The sequence below is a fragment of the Platichthys flesus genome, chromosome 2 (assembly GCF_949316205.1).
Source record: "Platichthys flesus chromosome 2, fPlaFle2.1, whole genome shotgun sequence".
Lineage (NCBI taxonomy): Eukaryota > Metazoa > Chordata > Actinopteri > Pleuronectiformes > Pleuronectidae > Platichthys > Platichthys flesus.
The window spans coordinates 1,018,799-1,039,575 of record NC_084946.1 but is presented as its reverse complement, the minus strand read 5'-3'; the positions used below and the strand labels follow the sequence as shown (position 1 = coordinate 1,039,575).

General features: G+C 40.3%; 2 protein-coding genes across 2 annotated transcripts in view; one reads left to right on the top strand and one right to left on the bottom strand.

The window, feature by feature from the left end:
• Window positions 1-695: 695 nt before the first annotated feature.
• On the top strand, window positions 696-16,476 carry LOC133974775 (laminin subunit beta-3-like). The gene is made up of 23 exons (XM_062412507.1): window positions 696-763; window positions 846-896; window positions 1,869-2,023; window positions 5,859-5,973; window positions 6,132-6,205; window positions 6,527-6,718; window positions 6,875-6,938; window positions 7,024-7,214; window positions 7,798-7,918; window positions 8,955-9,143; window positions 9,286-9,441; window positions 10,281-10,474; window positions 10,779-10,875; window positions 11,195-11,555; window positions 11,746-11,906; window positions 12,325-12,536; window positions 12,663-12,869; window positions 12,981-13,125; window positions 13,204-13,411; window positions 14,335-14,476; window positions 14,562-14,738; window positions 15,106-15,268; window positions 15,857-16,476. The coding sequence occupies exons 2-23, from the start codon at window positions 872-874 to the stop codon at window positions 15,994-15,996; spliced, it is 3,489 nt and encodes a 1,162-aa protein (XP_062268491.1). The 5' UTR covers window positions 696-763; window positions 846-871; the 3' UTR covers window positions 15,997-16,476.
• Window positions 16,325-20,777, bottom strand: part of LOC133974780 (calcium/calmodulin-dependent protein kinase type 1D-like) — a 17,702-nt gene continuing 13,249 nt past the window's right edge. Inside the window, exons 9-12 of the mRNA XM_062412519.1 lie at window positions 19,481-19,559; window positions 19,201-19,288; window positions 17,982-18,328; window positions 16,325-17,665 (exon numbers count right to left, since the gene is read on the bottom strand). Of these exons, the coding sequence (XP_062268503.1) occupies window positions 17,602-17,665; window positions 17,982-18,328; window positions 19,201-19,288; window positions 19,481-19,559 (578 nt within the window). The 3' untranslated portion in view covers window positions 16,325-17,601. The remainder of the gene's footprint in view (window positions 17,666-17,981; window positions 18,329-19,200; window positions 19,289-19,480; window positions 19,560-20,777) is intronic.

Sequence of the window (20,777 nt, the reverse complement as noted above, 5' to 3'; positions counted from 1 at the left end):
AGGAGAACATCATCAATAATCAAAGTCTCTAGCAGCATTTATCTCATTCTTATTTAAGGTAAACAAATATGGAGATGTTTTTTATCATTTATATCCAGGAAATATGGTATGTTATATGTGGACACAATCACTAATTATTTCCAGAAACATTTGGGGATGTTGGTGGGTATAATGTTTATCACCATGTTGTGATGGCATAGTAACATTTGCAAATTCACACTGAACACAGAGCGCAGCTGAGACTACTGGAAATGCTTTGTAAGAAAAAACCAAAACAATTTAACAGATCGAAAAACATTTGACCTGATGATGGCACAAGATAAAATGTTCAGCGAGCACCACAGTTATTACCTTTCAACTTCAGGGATCTTACATTTTATAGACCTTGTTGGTAGTCTGTATAAGGAACAACAAATTCAAGTTTCAAAATATTTGATTTATTCCATAAATAGATAAGATTACGGTAGATTAGAACATTTGACCTGTATCTTCAGGTGTACTAATCTTTTATCTCTTTTAACTTTGGTTTTGTTTGTTTGCAGCTCCTTGGTGTTTTTGTGTTGACTCTGTGTCTACGTCTGTCTGCTTGTCTGTATGCGTGTGTGTTGATTCATAGAGTGCAGGGTGTGGTGGGGAAGGGCGTGACTCTGACACATTCTGTATCACACTGTCCAGGTGAGAAAGTGTTTATAAAGCAGCAGCCAGGGAGCAACACACACTTAAAGAGAGGAAATAACAGAGGTGATATAGTAGTGGCTGCCAGGTGAGTCTCGTGCTCAGAAATACGATCCACTGGCTTTGGTTCTGTTCCTGTTTGCTGATATTCTGCATGGCATGTGTTCCAGATTCTTTCAAACAGGAGAAACACAGCATGATGATACTTTTACTTCTAGCTGGTAAGATCTCTCGTCTTTTTCTTTTACACTTTAATACTTTAGAATGTGTCATCTTATGTGTTTGTCCTTCAGCTTTAAAAAGAGGCCTTACTTTTTCCACACCAGATGTTAACATTTGTAAATCATTTGGAGTCAACATTCAAAATGTTGTTTTTCATCTTGCAGCAGCTGATACAACTGATCACTTTTGTAGAAGGGAGGAGGCATGACATGAAACAATCTGCTGCAGTGCTTGTCTGGAATGAAAACATGCATACTCCGGTCATGATGGCACATGTTTAACAAGCTGTATGGGTCTGCTTCAGAGGCTCTGATCAAATCAAACTCATTTAGTGTGTAAGCATTATGTTAAAATAAATGGAACCAACAGTTTGACAGTGCTTCAATAAAAGAAATTGACAGCTTGTTCAAATCATACATATCATATCATTTATAGAAATGCACTGCTCTAGACAGTATTACTTTTTCTAATCTAAAAGGAAGTGTCCCTTTTGCATGTATTTGTGTATCCAATACTCCCTTTTAAGTTTTTTTTTTTTCCCGTCATGAGTCTTTAGTAGAAAATATGAAATGTCACAAAACTTTGCAACATCATCTCAGGGACAGACAAAGAGAAAAACTGCTATGGGCTAAAAGACGAGCTGTATAAGTTCAACAACATGATGGATCTAAATTATGGATCCCATCATATAACGCATGATCATGGTGATGGACAGAAGCTGAAAGATCAAAGCTGTCCTTTCCAATGCCTGTTTTATCTGTAACATCCTTTGTCTTAAGGACAAAGCTGAATCTGGTGCTGTTTGGGTTAAAGTTTCATGACTGTATGAGTGTCAAAACTGGAATAATCTATAGTTTTATGCTTTCATTTGTTTTGAGAAAAGATGTATTTATAACTGTTACTGTTCATATACTGTCATTATGGCAAATTGTAATTTTACATTTCTTCTTTCACTGCCTGCCTCCTTACAGCCTTAGCTGCAGTATCACAGGCCCAGACTGATTGCTCTCGGGGGGCTTGTTACCCACCCAGCAAAAACCTTCTCTTGGGTAGGGCTCACCAGCTCCAAGCCTCCTCCACCTGTGGCCTCACCGGCTCCGAGGTCTACTGCTCCCCATACCCACCGGTAAGAGCAGTCCTGTTCAAAAAACCTTGTATCTTCCTGGAGATATTTTGAGACATAACTTTCCATCTCACAACTCCAGTTCCATTGATTCAAACTGGGGAAAAAATCCCACAGTAAACTAAGTTAACTCGATCAAGGGAGACTTAACCTGGGTGGTTGGAAGAGGGTTCTGTTAATGATGTGGACAAAATAATTCTTGAATCCAAGCTACAGTCTACAGAGAAAGACAGAAACAAATTTGCATTTTTTATTGTTAAATATTTGTTTAGGGTTAGGTATTACCACTTCAGCCAGTTGTGTTCAGCCAGGCCATGCATGGATCTCCACATGGTGTTTGCACAGCCAGGAGGTGAGTGCTGCAGAGGTCAGAATGAACAGACAGACGTGCAGGACAGAGTCTGTAGCAGGTTTGACTGCTGCCTCCTGTCCATTTGTGAAACAGTCTGATTTCAATGCCAGAGCATCATGTTGCAACTCTACTCTTTGACCAATGTCTGAAAAACGACTCACCAGCCCATGTGCAACCTCAGCACAAATATTTCAAGGATGATTTTGAAATAAGACTTTAACTGTCCAGAGCAGAGGACATTCAATAAGCAAGAGACTGATGTTGCAAGTTCTATTTTTGCAGTAAAAAAGGGAAAGAAGTGTGTCTTATATGAGATAAACTAATCAACCTGAAGATCAAAGTTTGTTTTTCAGAACATATTATATATATAATTTTAAACTTAACTATTATAAAATCGGCTAAAATGAATGAAACAGCATGTGGCCCGATTCATGACAAAAAATAATCTTGTTAAAATTTACATTTTGTATTGTGCATATGGTGTGGTTTTGGTGTAGTTAGAATTATTAAAATGATTTAGAGTGATTTAATCAGTGATTGGCATTTTTGATCCTCAACGAGAGTACCCTTCACCTCAAAAATCTAAATGCAGCTTAATGACAGAGCAGCACTAAAGACACAAGCCTTCAAACCATACAGTGTATGAGCACAGTGTTGATATCTGCCTCAGGGAATGGATACTTAAGTTAGGTGTGGACTTTGTGGATTTTTGTTACACAAGCCGCACCTTGTCCAGACAAGGAGGGGCAGGAAAACTCAGCTGTATTCGGGAGCTGACACATATAAATAAACATGTATGTATGATTAATAGTTAAAAAAAATCCTGTTGGGTAGGGACCACATTAGTGCAATAATTCTGTATAATAATCAATTTACTGAATGTGCTGTAAAAGGAAAATGTCGAGGTGGCTAACGTCAATTAGGTGAAAAAGCAGCTGAATATGTTGACTGGTCTATAGAGACTTAACATGTCTGATGTCATTGTTGTGACCATGTCATGACGTCACTTATTACTATTATTATTATTATTGGGAATCATTTTCTGATCAATATAAGCTTTAGATTGTGTCTTTCCTACAGAAATAAGTTGGAAAATGTGTTTTTCAGACCATATTTGTGTTGCGCTTTACCTTTGATCTTTGATAGATCAACACAACACACACACACACTCTAGAGAGAGAGAGAGAGAGAGAGAGAGAGAGAGAGAGAGAGAGAGAGAGAGAGAGAGAGAGTGGGGGAGAGAGAGAGAAATGCCTGATATATTTTTGATTAAAATCCTCTTCAATATAGCTATTTGGTGGTATTATTATCAGATACAGTAAACATGGCCAGACACCTGTTTGTGCACTTGTGAACATGAAGTTAATATCGGTTAAAATGTAACCTGAGCCTTCTTTGTACCAATGCAGATCCTGACATATTGTAGTCTAGCCAACTTTTTTCATCATCGTGTGCACTATGGACTTTAAACCCTAACTGAGGATAAAAATGCACGATAATTTGATGCAGACTACTGGAAGTGACTCAATGCAAACAGTGTGTTTATGCCAATATCTACAAATCCCTTGTAATCTACGTATGCAAAGTCAAGAGGAACTTCCCTGTCATGCTTTGATGTGGTTACAGGATTAAATATATGTTATGAAACCTTCAAACTTAATACTCTAAAACTGAAGTGAGCTTGTTAGATGATTATGAATTGTGTTTCTACAGTTAATAATATATACAGCTGGGCTCAGTTAAGGTTTCAGTGAAGCTGCTGTGTGTCTCTGTAAATTGTACTTGAATTTATCTACTGTTCTTTATGTCTCTGACTGACATGTCTCCGCCCTTCATCACAGAAGAAGACAGTGCACACCTATTTATGAGGGTGTGCAATTTGGTGCAGATCCAAATAAACCATCTTGTCAATTTAGATGTTTTCTTTGGTTCAGGGGGCAGAGTGGGTCATCCTCTAACCAAATATAAGAGCAAGATGTTGGACACCAAAGTCACTGAGAGTGAGAGTGTTTGTGTTCTTTAGAGATTGGCTGAGTGGTACTATAAAGCACTATGAGCGGTCATCAAGACTAGAAAAGCGCTATGTAATACATAACATTTGCCACAAGGGGACTGATGGGCCTTGGCGTAGTTATGGTCTCTCCTGTTGTGCTGACCAGCTCCCACAGCAGCATGAACTACTTATTCGTCTTCACAGAAAAGATTCTCCACACAATGGATACCACAGTGCCAGGATACAAAAATACTTAATTATTACACTGATGTTGTCATAGCCTCTGTCTGCCCTTTGAGATCAATAGATACTGTTTGTCATACAGAAATGTGATCTTTGCTGAGTTGTCTCAACTTGACCATTAAAAATATAAATTCAATTCAATTTTATCTTTATAGCACCATATCACAACAAACATGATTACCAGAATTATGGTGACACCCAGCAGTCTACAAAAAACACTTTGCAAATGTGGACAGAAACTCATGAACAAGAAGGAACCGCCATAGTACCCGACTCAATGTGCCAAGTGATCTGCCTCAACAGGTGAGCGGAGGAAATTGGAGCAGTGAGGAGAAGTTGGACGAAAAAAGGGGGGGAGAGAGGTTAACATATACAAGACAAAGCCGGCATTAAACTGTGGGTGTGGATCTAAAGGAGACCTATTGTCCGTCAATGTATAGTCTCCCATCTTTACAGACATGCAACAGTAGGCTGGTGAGCTTCATGACCTTTGCTCTGTAATTCAGATGTTTATCCAGGACCGGACCTCTGCCTTGTCCTCAGTTACCTCAGTGAAAAACAGATCTAAACAAATTTGCACTGTTATTAGGGTGATTGAGTTGAGGCACATAGCTTGAGCGTAAAACAATCCTTTATTTTGAAAAGGATCTGCACCCTTGAGGGACCTTTTCCTTACAGGGAACGCAGCCATGGTTTGTGTGCCAGAGGGGCAACCAAGTGCAGTGTGGGAGTTACTGAGCGTTGACTCGTCTGGTGAAGCAGGGGCCCAGCTCTCATTGATGTGAGCATCTGCGTAAAGGAATACATTCACAGACACCCTGGGTAAAACCAGGACATTTTTTAATCATCTCCTTACATCAATTTAATTAAAAACTGTATGTGTTGTTTGCATATGCACAGACTTCATGTGTGCCAATTTAGAGGTCATTAGATATGTAAAAAGAGGGAGGAGGAAAATGATATCGGATTTAAACTGGGTCCAGACATGATCCTTCCACATCTTTAACTGGGGCAAAGTTTCTGCAACATCATTGACTAATTTAATCCAAACAGTGTTAAAGCCAGAACTCCAGTCATCAGAGAGATATTGGTTTTCTGTCCCTCTGGACAGAAAACCAGAGGGAGCATGTCACACAGTTGTGTCAACTGCTAAGTGACACTGCTTATCATAACCCTTGACACTCACACTGATACAATTCCAAACATACCTGCGCTAAATATTTTAAAGTCTGTTGCCACTTGTTTCTTAGGGGAAGATGAAGTGTTGTCCTTGTGACTCCAGGAACCCAAATGGGCGGCAGGCTCACACTGTCCAGGATGTCCTGTCCACCTCTGGACCAGAGAGATGGTGGCAGTCCAGGAAAGGTGGGAGACTTTATGTCAGAATGAAAGAAAGAAAGAAAGAAAGTCTATTGATTCCAGACAATCATTTAAAACCAAATCAAAGTCTCTCTCTGACCATCTATAAAGAGCCAATCAAGTCATACAGAGTGGAATAACTCTTTTGCTTGTTTGTTCTGCAGATGTGAGTCCAGTCACTCTTCAGTTGGACCTTGACAACCTGTTCCAGCTTGACAACTTGTTTCTCAACTTCAAGGTACGACACAGTCAGATACAATTATCATTGCCGAATTAGGTGTGCACATTCACTCACAAGAGAAAATATGGTGCGTTCAAATCTTGATTATAACACACCAATATTATGATGATCTAGGTGTGTTCTATTTGAAATTAAATAAAGATATTCGATATACTTTAAAAATATATTTCCTTCTTAAAGTTTATTAAGTAGAATGAAATTATATAATATTAGAATAGAATAATAGTTTGTGATGGCTTTGAAACACAATAGATCTCACTATGCTTATGTTTTCCTATAGAATTAAACCTTTTTTTATTAATTGTTTTTTGTGTGCAGGGCCCTCGTCCCAGTGCCTTGGTTATAGAGAGGACACTAGACAACGCCAGGACATGGGCGCCCAGCCTCTACCTGGCTACAGATTGTCAAAGGAGTTTTCCTGGCATCCCCACGTCAACACCTCTTAAACTCGATGATACATACTGCTACACACTACCCCCTACTGAATCAACCCCCTACCAAGACCACACAGTAAGGAAAAACAATGCTTAAAGATAATGCAGATCTATTGTGTAGAACATATAGTTATTGACAGCGTCAACCTGTCTGAGGGGGAATTCAGGTTTGAAATCCTAACCCTAAAAAAAGTGAAGTTGCACATGTAACATGTACGTTTCTCCTTTTCAGATTGAGTTCAATCCTCTGCGTCAGTATGCTTATGTCCCAGCTTCCAAGAGCCAAAAAATTGAAGGTAGCTGTTTCTTTCCAACTATGACACACGTCTGGATCAGATCAAGAATGAACCTGATTAAAGGTGTTGACCATCTCATTTACAGATGTCACTGGGTTAACGGGGCTGAGAGTGAGGCTGACAGAGCTGGGTGATGTGCCACGTCTCCCAGGCAGAGCACTCAGTAGGTTTTATGCCCTGAAGGAGATGAGGGTGATGGGCAGCTGTATGTGCCATGGACACGCCAACCGATGTCTGCCAGAGGCCTATAACAACCCACTGTCCAATACCATACATGTATGTATGTAGTGTGTTTTAAGGTTGGATGTGTGGGACATGGAGTCACACACAGACACTAACAGACACACACACACTCATTCACTCAAACTCACAAACCACAGTACTGTCTATTTTCAGTTTACTCTTTCAGTTCTAACAGTCTAAAAACAGGGCATTAAATGTTTTTGGTAAATGGTTTTGTATTTATATAGTGCTTTTCTAGTCTTGATGACCACTCAAAGCACTTTACAGTACAGTTTTATGTTCACATAAACATTCATACAGTGCATCTATTCGCAGCACTTTGTCATTCTATGGGGGGCCATTCAGGGTTCAGCATCTTGCCAAAGGAAACTTCGGCATGCAGATGGGTCAGACTGGGGATCGAACTGCCGACCTTCAGGTCGGAGGACAACCACTCTACCCCTCAGCCACAGCCGCCCGTTAGACAATTGACAGTGATGTGAAACTAAATAAAAACAGGAAAACTACTATTGATAGTTAAATAAAAATGTTTGAGCTGTTCCGAACTAAGTCTGCAACAAATCTTATCTGAACATGCAGTTTTGTGCACATCTCTTCTTTCCGTGCCTCTTTTCAGGTGAATCCTCAGTGTGACTGCCAACATAACACAGCAGGCGTGAACTGTGAGCGTTGTGCGGATCTCTACAACGATCTACCCTGGAGACCTGCAGTGGAGGGAGACACTCATGCCTGCAAACGTAAGACATCAACTGTACCTGTCACACGCATCCGCATGATAATATCATGGTTCATCAATGGGAAAGGCTGAGAGATCTATGAAATACCTCATCAGTGTAATCCTAGGCTAACCCTTAAACACACGTTGAAAAAATCCTAGGGCAGAGGATGAATCCAAGATCTGGTGTTTACCTTCTGAACAGAATCAGTTTAAGAGAGAGAAGAAGAGCTGAGCACAATAAATCTAAGCATAACAGGGTGTATTCTAGTGCAAGTGCAGGTTTTTTAGTAAGAACCTTACAAAATCTGACCATAAAATCAATAAGTGCTGCTCTCACACTTAACGATCACTCTCCCTAATAAAGATTGGAAAAAGCTCAAATGTTTTTATAGGTGTCCTTTGAATACATGAAAGCTTCTTCAAATCAAAAGACTTAGGGGAGAGCGGGGTTACGTGAGACATCGGGTAATGTGAGACACCCCCTATATCTAGGCAACAGTACACATTTGTTGTCATGTGACCATTATGTTTTCAAGCCCCTCCCATTCCCCCCTTGCCATGAAGGAGAAGTTGGTGCTGGTGCTGTGGTAATTATGTTTTTTCATAAAAATTAGTTTTTTGCATGTTAAAAGTGGAAAAGTAAGTGGATCACTGAAGACATTCTGATCATTGCCATTTCTAGGAAACATCCTGAATTAATGGGAAATGTGTTCATTTTACTGATATATCATTTTCGCTCGCTTAGAGGGGAGCAAATGTAAAAAATATCTCACATTACCCTGGCTTCTACCATTATCATTTGAATTATTCACTCATGCTGTAGGCATGCTGTACTCTGGTTTCCCCCTGTAGTCCAGAGACATGCAGCATGCTTGTCTGTCTCTATGTGTCTGTCCAATGACTGACTGGCAACTTGTGTAGGGTGTTCCTCGACTTTCACCCACTGTCAGTGCGAATAGGCTCCAGACCCCATATGTTCCTCAAGGTTGAATGTGTATAGCAAATGAATGGGTGGATGCGTATACATTATAGTTACCTCTTTTTCTTCTCCTCAGGCTGTGAGTGCAACAACCATGCCCAGCGCTGTCGTTTTGACCAGGCAGTGTACGATGCTAGTTGGCAGAGTAGTGGAGGTGTGTGTGAGGGTTGTTTGCACCACACTACAGGGCCAAAGTGTGACCAGTGTGCCCCAGGCTACCAACCCAACCCCCGCAGCCGAATTGACCGTCCTGATGCCTGCATTCGTAAGTGCCTTATTAGTGAAATAAAACACAATCATAGTGATGTCAAGGTTAGGAAAGCTTCTGACTGAAATGTGAAATAAATCATCATGTATGTAGGATCTAAGGTGAGTGGCTCATGTCTAAGCTAATGTGTTGGTTCCAGGCTGTATCTGCAATCCTGAGGGGACAGTGAACGGGGGCCAGTGTGACGACAGCACAGGCTTCTGTCAGTGTAAAGTCAATGTCGAAGGTCCCAGCTGTGACCGCTGTAAAAGAGGCCACTATGGTCTGATCGACTCCAACACTCTGGGCTGCACCAGTAAGTCATCCAACACCAAAAGTTTGCACACCACACTCGTCGTTTATGGCTCGGCCTGTTTTCAGATGCAGTTTCACGATTCCGGCAACATTGCATTTCTTCAGGAAAATATCACAGCTTGCACCTGAATGTTAAATACATACAGTATGTAAGCCTAATCCCCAAGGATGTAGGTCACTGATACTTACAGCTAAGTGTGTGTGAACAAATGTTCATACTAGAATGTCACTCCCTAGAGCACATACCTGAACAGTCCCTTGAATTCAATCAAGCTAAAAGTAAACCAGGAACACAAAAAATTAGGGAAGCTGATAATTCAGATTCTATTTACATTTAAAGAAAATAACAAAACTGCTACAACTAAAAACAAGCATTTGGGAAGTTAGAGGATGATCACAAACCTATAACACAAAGACGACACTGTTAATTAAGGTGTAGACCAGAAATAAACACTGTTCCTTTTGTCAAAAAGCACATGTGAACACACAGCAAGTGGCAAGAGAGAGGTTCCATCTGGGCTTATAAGAGCCAGGTTCTCACCTGAAGTGCAATGAGGGGAGGGGCAGAGTCTAGAGAAAAAGAGCATACACGCACACACACACACACACACACACACACACACACAAAGCACTAGGTTCGTAATGATTTGTTTTTATTTTTCAAGGTATTAAAGGTTTTCATATTAAAACCCCATTTCTACTACACCAATCATTTTATTAATACAAGAATAATGCATACTTTGGTATACGTTGAAGTCTGATCAAAGTGTCCAGGCACTCTGATGTTAGAAAAGCGCTATATAAATAAAAAAACATTTACCATTTACCCCTGCTCTCCAGAGTGTTCCTGTTCTTCTGACGGGTCCATGTCAGACGTCTGTGACCCTCTGACTGGCCAGTGTCCCTGTCATCCCCACTTCCATGGCCTGACCTGTGAAGTCTGTTCAAAAGGCTACTGGAAACCAGTCCTGTCCGTACGCTGTAAACCCTGTGTCTGTGACCCCACCAGGTCATACAGTGATACTTGTGACCAGGTACGACCTCTGCAGAATTTATAAAACCCTGTCTATTGGGTTGTTAGAGCAGCAAAGCACAAGCAAAGTAAAGGTGTTTCAACATTTATAAAGTAATTGAAGAGATAATTCAAAGTTTAACATAATCCTAAAAAGAAATGTACACGCAAAAGCAATGAACCAGGTTGGACACTATCACAGCATCTGTTGGTAGCAGCACTATACTGCTCACCACTGCTCATACTCACATATATATCCAGAGTTTATATACAGGCTTTATTTATCTTTAGTAATGACACTAAAACCATTCTACCCTGCTCCCCAGCTGACTGGTCAGTGCCAATGCAAACCAGGGTTTGGAGGCCGAACATGTACAGAGTGCCCAGAGAACACTTACGGAGACCCACTAATAGGCTGCCAACGTGAGTCAGCCATCTTTAATACCTCTTCTCTGTTCTACCTTTTGTTGATAACCTCTGCCAGTAAGGTTATGTTTTCATTGCCTTTGTTTGTCTGGCTCTTAGCAGCATTACGCAAAAACTCCTGAACAGATGTCTTGACACGGAAGGGTGGACGGACAAGAACCCTTTACATTTTTGACATATTTAGCAGATGTTTGCAGCTTTTTAATATACTTGGATCAGACATTTATTTGACTTTTTTATTGATTTCATTGATGTTCACTGTGATACTGAGGTGTATAAATTAAACAACTTTTTACAAATCTCTTTATGTCTTCAGCATGTGGGTGTGATACAGATGGAACCCTGCCAGAGGTTTGTGATAAGCAGACAGGAGCCTGTTTTTGTCGGCCGGGTGTCACCGCGACACGCTGCGACTCCTGCAGTCGGGGACACTGTGATTCTTTCCCTGTCTGCGAGACGTGTCCCTCCTGCTTCTTCACACTGGATGCACAGATGCAGAACCTCAGCTTAACTCTGGAGAGACTCTCCCCCAGCTTCACTGACACTGGTATTGGGAAGTTCGAGCCACGCATCCGGACCCTGGAGGCCAGTCTGAAACTAATCAAAGAATCCATCCTCCTTCCTCTAAATATTGTCAAACAGATCGATGATGCTCGGTCCCAACTGGCCAAGCTGGGGTGAGGCTCTATACAGAAGGAAAAATGGCCCGAATAAATAGTTATTCATTCATTAAGCTACTCTTAAAAAGGCTGTTATTCATTAACTCAATTTTGTTCACCCCATTTTAACCCCGAGATGGACTTACAAAGTTAAAAAAAAAAATTCTCACTAAAGCCTAACCAAACAATTGTGATTGTTGTCTGACAGGGACCAGGTGGACAAGGTTAATGATGCCCTCCCAACCGCAACAAGACCTGCTGGTCTGGAGTCAGAGCTGGCCAAGCTGCAGGCTCTGCTGGATGGCCTCAGTGTGTTGTACAAAGCCAAGAAAGGTGCCGCTGATAACACCATCAGTCCCAACAATACAGGTAAGACATACTTATCTCTGCTGCCACAGTCACTTTTAATGACGTATCGCTGAGTGTAGGTGTAATCTTGGCGGATTCTATATCGTGCTGGCTAATCGTAATGGTTATGGCGGATTCTGTGTTGCGTTGACATCATATAGTGGTGGTGGACCACTGTTAAAAGGGTTTTTGGTAGTTTTTCCTTACTCTTGCTGAGGGTGAAGGACAGAGGATGTCACACCATGTTAAAGCCCTATGAGACGAATTGTGATTTGTCAATATGGGCTATACAAATAAAATTTGATTGATTGATTGATTGATTGATGTATTAAGTAACAGCACTCTCAAGTGGGACTTTCAATAAAACAATAAAAGCAGCACAAACAAATCCACTTATCTCTCAGGCACTCTGATATAATGGATACATTATATTCCTCAGGAGCATTTTCTGTCATCAAGAAAGCCTTTGATGAGTCGACAGATGCAGCCAAGAAGGTAGATGCCAGCGGAAACATGGTGAAGGAGTCAGCTGACAATAGAGAAGAAACTACAGATCTTCAGGGCAACGTGCAACCAGAAAACACCCGAAATCTGAACAAACTGAACCAGAGCATGGCTGTCCAACCTGACCTCACTCCTGTTGCCAAACAGGTGACTGCCTCACCTGACTTCCTTGATTCAAGAGATGATGTCTTATGGCTGTTTTGTTACATGGGGCAGGAACTCTTCCGCATTACATCACCAATTTGCCTTTTATTATGTCCCTGTGACTTTTAGGTATGCGGCAGTGTTCGCACTGAGCCCTGCACCCCTCTTCTATGTGAGGGTGAAGACTTGTGTCCACGGTGGGGGACCCCAATGTGTGTAAAGGGGAAAAAGTGTGTGGGCGCCCTGCCGCTGAGTAAGAGGGCAAAGGCTGATTCTAAGGATGTGAAGGAGCAACTGGAAAAGCTCTCTGTGAATGTCACGGAGGCTACAGAGAAGGTGCACATATCCCCTTAACATTACACTGCAACTGTATATTGTTCTTTCATATTGTTAAATATTATTATACAGTTCATTATGAAGCATTGTCTACATTTAACGTCCTTATAGCTTCAGGAAACACAGGACACAACCAATCAGGTGAGACAGTCAGCAGAGAAGCTGTCCAATAAGATGAGGCCGACCAGAGATAAGCTAGAAGAGGACTTAAAGGAGACACGTGACATTGTGAAAGAACTCAAAGACTTCCTTTCAGGTAAAGATTGTTTTGAATGAGGGCAATGATATATGGAAGGAGAGTCAGAGTTCACCTCTCCCATTTTTGTATGTTCAGACCCGTCCTCAAACCTGACCCACATCAAGGAGGTGAGTGACTGGATCCTGCAAGCCAAGTTGCCTATCAATGAGGCTGATCTGAAGAGAAAGCTGGAGGAGCTGAAGAATCTGACAGCCATTCTTCCAGACAGCACAGCTGTGTTGAAGGACGCAGAGCCCCAGCTGGCGAAAGCCAGGAAACTGATGCAGGAGGCCCAGGATGCCAGGTTGGCCTTCGCACTCCAAATTCACTGTCGCTGTTTTTATACTTTTTCTCAAATGAGAGTTGTCCTCTTAATGCTCTTATTAGGCTGTTGTTTGTTCAAATTTTAATTAAGCCTTAATTCATGCATTTATCACATCACTTGCAGGTCAGGAGCTTCAGTTAACCATTAGAATGATGTTAAATAAATTGTTGAAAGGAGGAAAATATATATAATCTTAGTTATTTTTACTGTCATCATTGTTGGTTTGAGCTTTACTGAAACTGTTGATCTCCTGAGATGTTCACTCGCAGCAGCCTTTAGTAATTTATTCCAATTCAGACTGCTTGGAGCTGACAGGCTACTGTTACTAAAATAAGCACTCCAGAGGATCCAGACATCTCGGAATGAACATGTCCAACCTTGAGGTGGATGGTCTGTAACAGCAAAGACCACGTCAGGTTCCTCTACTGTCAGTCAAGGACAGAAATGATCAGTGATCTTCAGTGACCTCTACAGTCACCAGATATGTATCTTTATAAAAGGAGATTGAAAGCAGCAGTGTGCAGCAGACAAATCTGCGGAAATGATGTGATGTAATCATGTCAACATGGAAGAACTGAGGCAATTTGAGAAGAAAGGGAGGAGGTACTGAGTATTCCTATGCTGTTCCTAACAAAATATGAAGTGGCAGCATATAGACTGGATATGCATTCTGAATATTGTGGTAAAATCATAATTGTCTCTCTGCAATTCTCAGCTTCTGGCTCACAATAACCAGTTGAAATACAAAAGGATAAGGATTTTACCTTTGGAAAGAGCTTCAAGGATTCATACATTGACCGATTGTGAACATAATTTCCCCTAAACTTACAACAAATCATTTGTAGTGACAATACACGTGGTTACACATGTAAAATATGTTTTCTCTGGTTCTACATTCACAGATACAAAGCTCTGGCAGTAAATGCAGATGTGGATGGGCTGTTGGAAAATTTGGGTTTGTTGGAGGGCTCTGTCCTTGGCCTGGATGAAAAACTGCAGAACAATATGGATCTCATAGACAACCTGAACAGTACCCTGACTAAGGTAGGTAATATGGATGCATCAAACATTGATGGCATGTTGTCCCATTGGTGAACGTCACTAAGTACAAGTGGTTCTCTTAATGCAGGCCGAGAACACGCTGACCCCAGCAGAGAAGGATCTGGATGATTTATCCACGTTGATTAATCCAATAAAACTTCAACTGGACGAGATCAGCGACACGCTGCAGAATGGGAGCCAGCAGGCCCAGTTAGCAAAGACAAGTGCAGACCAAGCGGAAGATGAAGCAGCTGCTGCAAATAAGGTGAGGTGATTTGTTTTTATACAAGGGCTTTGTTTAGAGTCAGGACTTGGGGTGATGGGCTAAGATTAAATGATAGTCTTCAGCGTCTTAAAAATCTATGCTTAAAAGAACTTGCTGAAATACTTACAATTCAAGTAATGTGTTATGTAATTCTGAAAGAAGACTTTAATGGTCTTTTTGCAGTGCATTTCTGTTTCAAATATCTGCATTATGGCGACGTTATAATTTATTAAGTAATTCATGTCAATGAATGTTGAGACATTTTGGAACCCAATTAAAGTCGCTTGTTATTTAATAATGTTCAGCAGTAGAAATGCATACTGATACAACTGTGTGTGTTTGTTTGTGTGTGTGTTTGTGTGTTTAGGACCTGTCGTCCTTAGAGGACCAGCTTGACCAACTTAAAGACAAGGTTGCTGCCAGTGGGTCTGGTGGAAATGCCGGGCAGGTGGGAGATCGACTGGCAAAGCTACAGCAGGACGCTGGAACCCTGGCCAACACCACTGCTGACATGATGAATTCTCTAGAAGGTAATATAGTAAAACCAGACCACCAATTGTGTGTTACCTAAAACACTTTTGGTTTGAGTGAATTTAATTGTGTCCTTAAGTGTCATCACCCTTCAAATGAAAGAGCTTCATTAAGGAGTCCTTGGGTCCACAGCGGCAGCTTCTCCTTCAGTCAGTTTTCTAGAGATGATTCTGAAATGCCTGATAAATACAGCTAAACTAGGTGTCAATTTAATCAGACTCAACAATACAACTGCCTCTAATGTCACAAGACAAGTGTTTGGGTTGGAGAAGCCGGTTATGTTTTTATTGTTTAGATGTTTTTCTTCTTTTGACATCAGTTTTTATCTGTTCACTTAAATCTGAATCTGAAGTTAGATCTTGAACAGAAATTCAAAGTTTATCTTAGTCTTGGGATCGATTAAAGATAGTATTTCAAATGATGCAATGTTTGTCATGCTTCAACCTCCATTGTAGAATCCACATTAATGTTGATGGTTAAAACCCTCCGAACACAGGAGAGTTGACCTTGATGTAAGCTGCTGCAGTTCTGGTCCTGTAAGGTGATGATGTGCCTTCTTTACGTTGTGTACTCTTATCTTTTTGTAGGCAAGGCAGATTCCCTGAGGAGCCTTCACGATCAGATTGTTCAGAACTCAACCATACTTGAGGGACTTGATGTCAAGCTGAAAGACCTGTTCTCAAAACTACGAAAGAAAGCAGATGACCTGAGCACCTGCCAGGGCTGAGAGTCAGCAAGCTGCAGTCAGAGCAGCATGTACAGCTGCTGAGTTGCCTGCCTTTAACATTGCACATCAATTCTAGCAGCCAAAGGATTGTGGGAAATCTGGGATTGAAGGATATGGAGGGGTCAGATATATATGGCTACCACAGTAATTGTTGTCTGACTATACAGGGGCTTGAAACTACATTCTTGTGTATTTAAATATCTTCTGAAAGTCTGTATAAACAGTAGGGACATTAAAATATCATGCTGCTTCATTACTTCACTTAGCATTACATCTGGAAAAGTCACAGATTCAGACTCTTGGCAGCTCTGCAAGAACCAACACAAACTAAAAACATATTTTTATTCAGCAGCTTTTCATTAAAATGTTCACTGTGACCATTATACCATGACTATTGTAATTTTAAGAACTATTTCCTCTGTTGCATTTGTTGTTTGTACAGAACCAAAGTATTCACATAAAAGCCTGTTTACACTTTGATTTGATTCTTAATGTTGGATTGGAGAGGCCTGGATGCTGCTGCAGCTCTTCATTCACCACCAGGCTAGTCACTGCATATTTATTGAGAAAACTATACAAAAAACAGGTGTGTTTTACTACATTTGTGAATTCATGACATCACTAGTGTTCACACCAGCTTGTGGCACTTGATATGTTCAGTTTTTTGACAAAAGCAGCTTATGTACATATAACAGAGGCAGTGAACACCAGGTTATTGAGTCTGAACACCACCACCTTAAAATAAAGGTTTAACCTAAAAAAAAAAAAAATTTACCCTGCATTGTCTCTGTGTTGAGTGGAAATTGGATTTATGATCCTTTAATGGCAGTCTGTCGGAATGTAAATGCTATTTTCAACCCCTCATCCCATGGCTATCTGACTTGGTGGATATGTTGCTGAGCTAGGTAAATTCTCAGCTCAGTAAAAGTAAAAAATCCCCAATTTTCTTAAATTTGTTTCAACTGCAAACTTCTCTTATCACCACAGTAACAATGTTTGTCCTGAATTGAGATGCTATTTTTGATAATATTCTCAAAAAAGAATCCCTTGAGGTTTGTGAACCATTGGGTTCATGATAATTGGATAGACAGAGAGACAACCTGAAAACATACTGTATCCAACCACGACTGTGGCATTGAAAACTGACAGAAAGGACCCAACTGTCCAGCGGTTAAAGGTACATTTACAGATTGTGTTATGGTGTAAAGCAATTTAGTGATTACTGAAAAAAAACTTCTTATTAAAACGTCAAATAAAAGTCATAAAATGATGTGCTTTCACTTTGCATGTCACCTAAAGCTACTGAAAATAAATAAATTTTGATGGCAGTATCATACAATTAATAATTATTTTAAGAAAATAAACGTCATCTCTGCTACAGGAGTTTGTCTAAAAGCTAAGTGATGAATTCCAGCTTATGTCTGTTTGTATTTGATGTTCACTGCAAACAGTCATTCCATGTGGAAGTGTTTTCTGTGATAAAAACACAGCATGTTTCTGCTTCTGCAGCAGGGAACCACAACAGATTTGAAAACACTCAACACCAGATGTGTCGACACCTTCACACCAAGAAGGTTCCACTGAGATTAATTTCTGGCCAGCCAATCACATGAGGGAGCAGACTCCAGACTGGAGTGGCTGGTCCTTCCTCTGAGCCACAGTATCCATGCTGCAACAGAGTACATCACCAGTATTCATTAGAATAACAACACCGAACTGAGAAAACTGAGAAAATGATGAGATGTGATAAAAACAGATGAATTTCTTTAAGAACCTTCTTTCAGAAAACTAGTTTCCCCCAATCTAAAATTAGTGCAAACTTCCCCAGTGTATAGGACTAACAAAGGATTATCTTATCTTATCAGTTGACTGTTAAAGCCTGTCTGTTAAGATTCTTAATCATCAGGTCATGGTATCTTTACAAGTTGTAAAAGTTAGGCTGTTAAAGCACATTCTAGCAGATGGAAGAGGACAGCAGTTCTTACCTCCTGGACGGCCTGAGAGAAGCGTCGCTCGTTGACTTAAAGGTATGGACTTCTCTTGACTCCTCGACGGTGAGGGTGTCACAGGGCTCTCTGTGACTGGGTCTCAATAGTGGACACAGACCCCTGCCTGACTCAGGAAGACAGCAGGATAGATGAGTGGCATCAGGATTCCCGTTGGGGTCAAGGGCAGCTGCTTCATCGTGGCAGGGTCCTAGGACCTTTAGATCATCCTGGGAGGAGGACTGCAGTATGATATTTGGCATGGAGAGGGGTGAAGGGGAGGAACCACTGTGGGACAGCTGCAGTTTCTTCATGTGATGGATTACTGAGGTTGCATTGAAGGCTTGCTGTTGGAAAAACACGCACACCAACACACTTGTAATACAGTAGTTGTACTTCTGACATCTAATATGACAGATTATATATTTATGATGAACTGAGGAACGCTGCAGGAAGTCTTTAACTTGATCTTGTTAGATCTCTTGGCATTAAGCTGGTTTAAGTTTGTTGCCAGTAAAATACAACCAATTATAATAAATATAATAACTTTGTAACAAGGTTATAAAGTGCTTCATAAAATCCATGGCAATTCTGGTGCAAGTGCATTGCAATAGTCTGGAAGGGAAAAGACAGAGGCATGTATGACCTTTTCTAGGTCAGGGAGATATAAAACTGATTTAAATTTGGATATATTTTGTTGGTGGAAGTAGCAGGATTTAATAACCTCAATAACATACATAAGGCTGTGACTATGTTTATACAGCACTCATTCATTGGTCAAGGCAAATGGCCGCCCAGATTGAGTCTGGTTCTTCTAGGTTTCTTCCAGATAATGAGGTTATTTTTCTCTCCACGGTCGCCAAGGTGCTGCTCATTGTGGGAACTTTTAAGTTTCTCAATAATTAAAATATGTTCACCTTCTATGTAAAGTGCCTTGAGATAATATATATATTATGATTTGGCGCCAGACAAATAAAATTGAAATGAATTGAGTTCACCCTTTGACACACAAATACATACATTGTTTCTGTATCTCACATCATTCACACACAGATACCAAATTTGGGATTAAGTATCTTGCACACTTAGATATGCAGACTGGAGGAGCCAGGAATACAACTATGGAGCCTCTGATTAACTTCTGATAATTGTTTTCTTCCTTTTTCTCCCACACATCTGGATTGTTGTGTAGTAGTATCCGTGAGCCATCAGCACCTACCTTCCACTTGGATTTGGCAAAGTTTCTCTCCATCTGTTCACAGACAGACTGATAGATGTCCAGGTCTTTAGCTGTGTCTCCTGAAATCCTGCAGTCAAGCCAATGGAAATAGTTATTATATTATTATTGTGATTTCATGGGTGAATAAGTATGTTGTCATTAATCATTGAGACATGTGGGAACCCCATTAAAGTTGCCTGTTATTAAAGGCATCTATTGTGTCTGTCTGTGTATGTGTGTACGTGTATGTGTATGTGTGTTTGTTTGTTGGTGAACTAACCAGGGGTGTCTGATTGCCTGTTCAGTGGTGAAGCGCTTGGTGGGGTTTTTCTCCATCATATTCCTGATAAAGTCTTTAGCTGTTGAGACACGGTAACTGCTAATGAAAAAATGCTGCTATCATACAGTAATACACATAAGGTCTCCTACTGTGACATTATATTTACACTAAAGACAAAAAGCTAATTTATTAAGGATTAACAGGTGAGTTTCACGTCACTGCTTTAATGTGAACGTTTTTCAGGAATACAAAATACGTACATATGACGCTATATAACTCACTCGGCTTAAAACATTATTATTATGAAGGTAATTGCTCTGTAACCCAATATTCAAGATCACCAAACACAAACAACAATCCATGAAATGGTATCAAATATATCATAAATCAATAGATACTTTTATAAACTTAACTATAAAAGCTCAAATGATAGCAAATAACAGAGACACTTTAACCAGCTGATAAAACTCAGAAACATGTTGTGATGTATAAGGTAAATAGTTGTGAAGAATGAACACAAGTAAGAGAAAACCTGCTTGTGTGTTTAAATGATACAGAGCCTCAATTAGCTGCCGCATGGTATAAAAGAAGCTTTGTCGCACTGTCTTTCTTTGACAGGGTTAAAAGTAGGAGCCTGGAGAAGGAAGCTGGACCTTTTTCTAGTGCGGATAATCAGTCAAGGATATCCTATTTTTGCTTACAAGAACACTACAGCAGCTTTTATATTAAAACTTGGAAACTCACAAACATAACAGAAAGCTTTTTATTCTTAATCTCTGATACACATAACACAGATTTATTGCTTCTTCACACATATTATGACTGACCCACTGTTTATTCCCAGGGCAACTTTTACATGTTGTTCTTTTTGTAATGGCACTGTGATAGTGGGAGAATGTCTAACTGAAATAACAGGAGCAGGTCCTGCAATGTAATGTTAATTCTCTATAATATTAATTGAGTAGTCTAACATTTCCTCTTCATTGATATGTTCACAACTCATTTTTTTGTTCTACCTTTTGTTCCTAGAATTAAATCTCTTACATTTACTTCAGGTTGGAAGGTTGGTTAACATGTCCCTTAACAACAATACGAATCATCCATCCTTACCAATTTAGCATTTAGAGTTATTTTACCTGACATAATCTAAATAATCTAAAGCAACTCAGTAGACGACCTCAGATAGACACGTGGGTCTATATTAGGTCAAGCTCTAAGGTTATATAAACCAATATTGATCTTTACTTAGCTGGAGTCAATCAGAGTCAGGAGGCACTATTGTTTATTTATGCACTCT

Coding starts and splice junctions, on each gene's coding strand:
- LOC133974775 (XM_062412507.1), top strand. CDS start 872: ATGATGATACTTTTACTTCTAGCTG. Junction 5,974..6,131: donor ATGGTGGCAGTCCAGGAAAG/GTGGGAGACTTT, acceptor TTTGTTCTGCAG/ATGTGAGTCCAGTCACTCTT. Junction 11,556..11,745: donor TCCCAACTGGCCAAGCTGGG/GTGAGGCTCTAT, acceptor GTTGTCTGACAG/GGACCAGGTGGACAAGGTTA.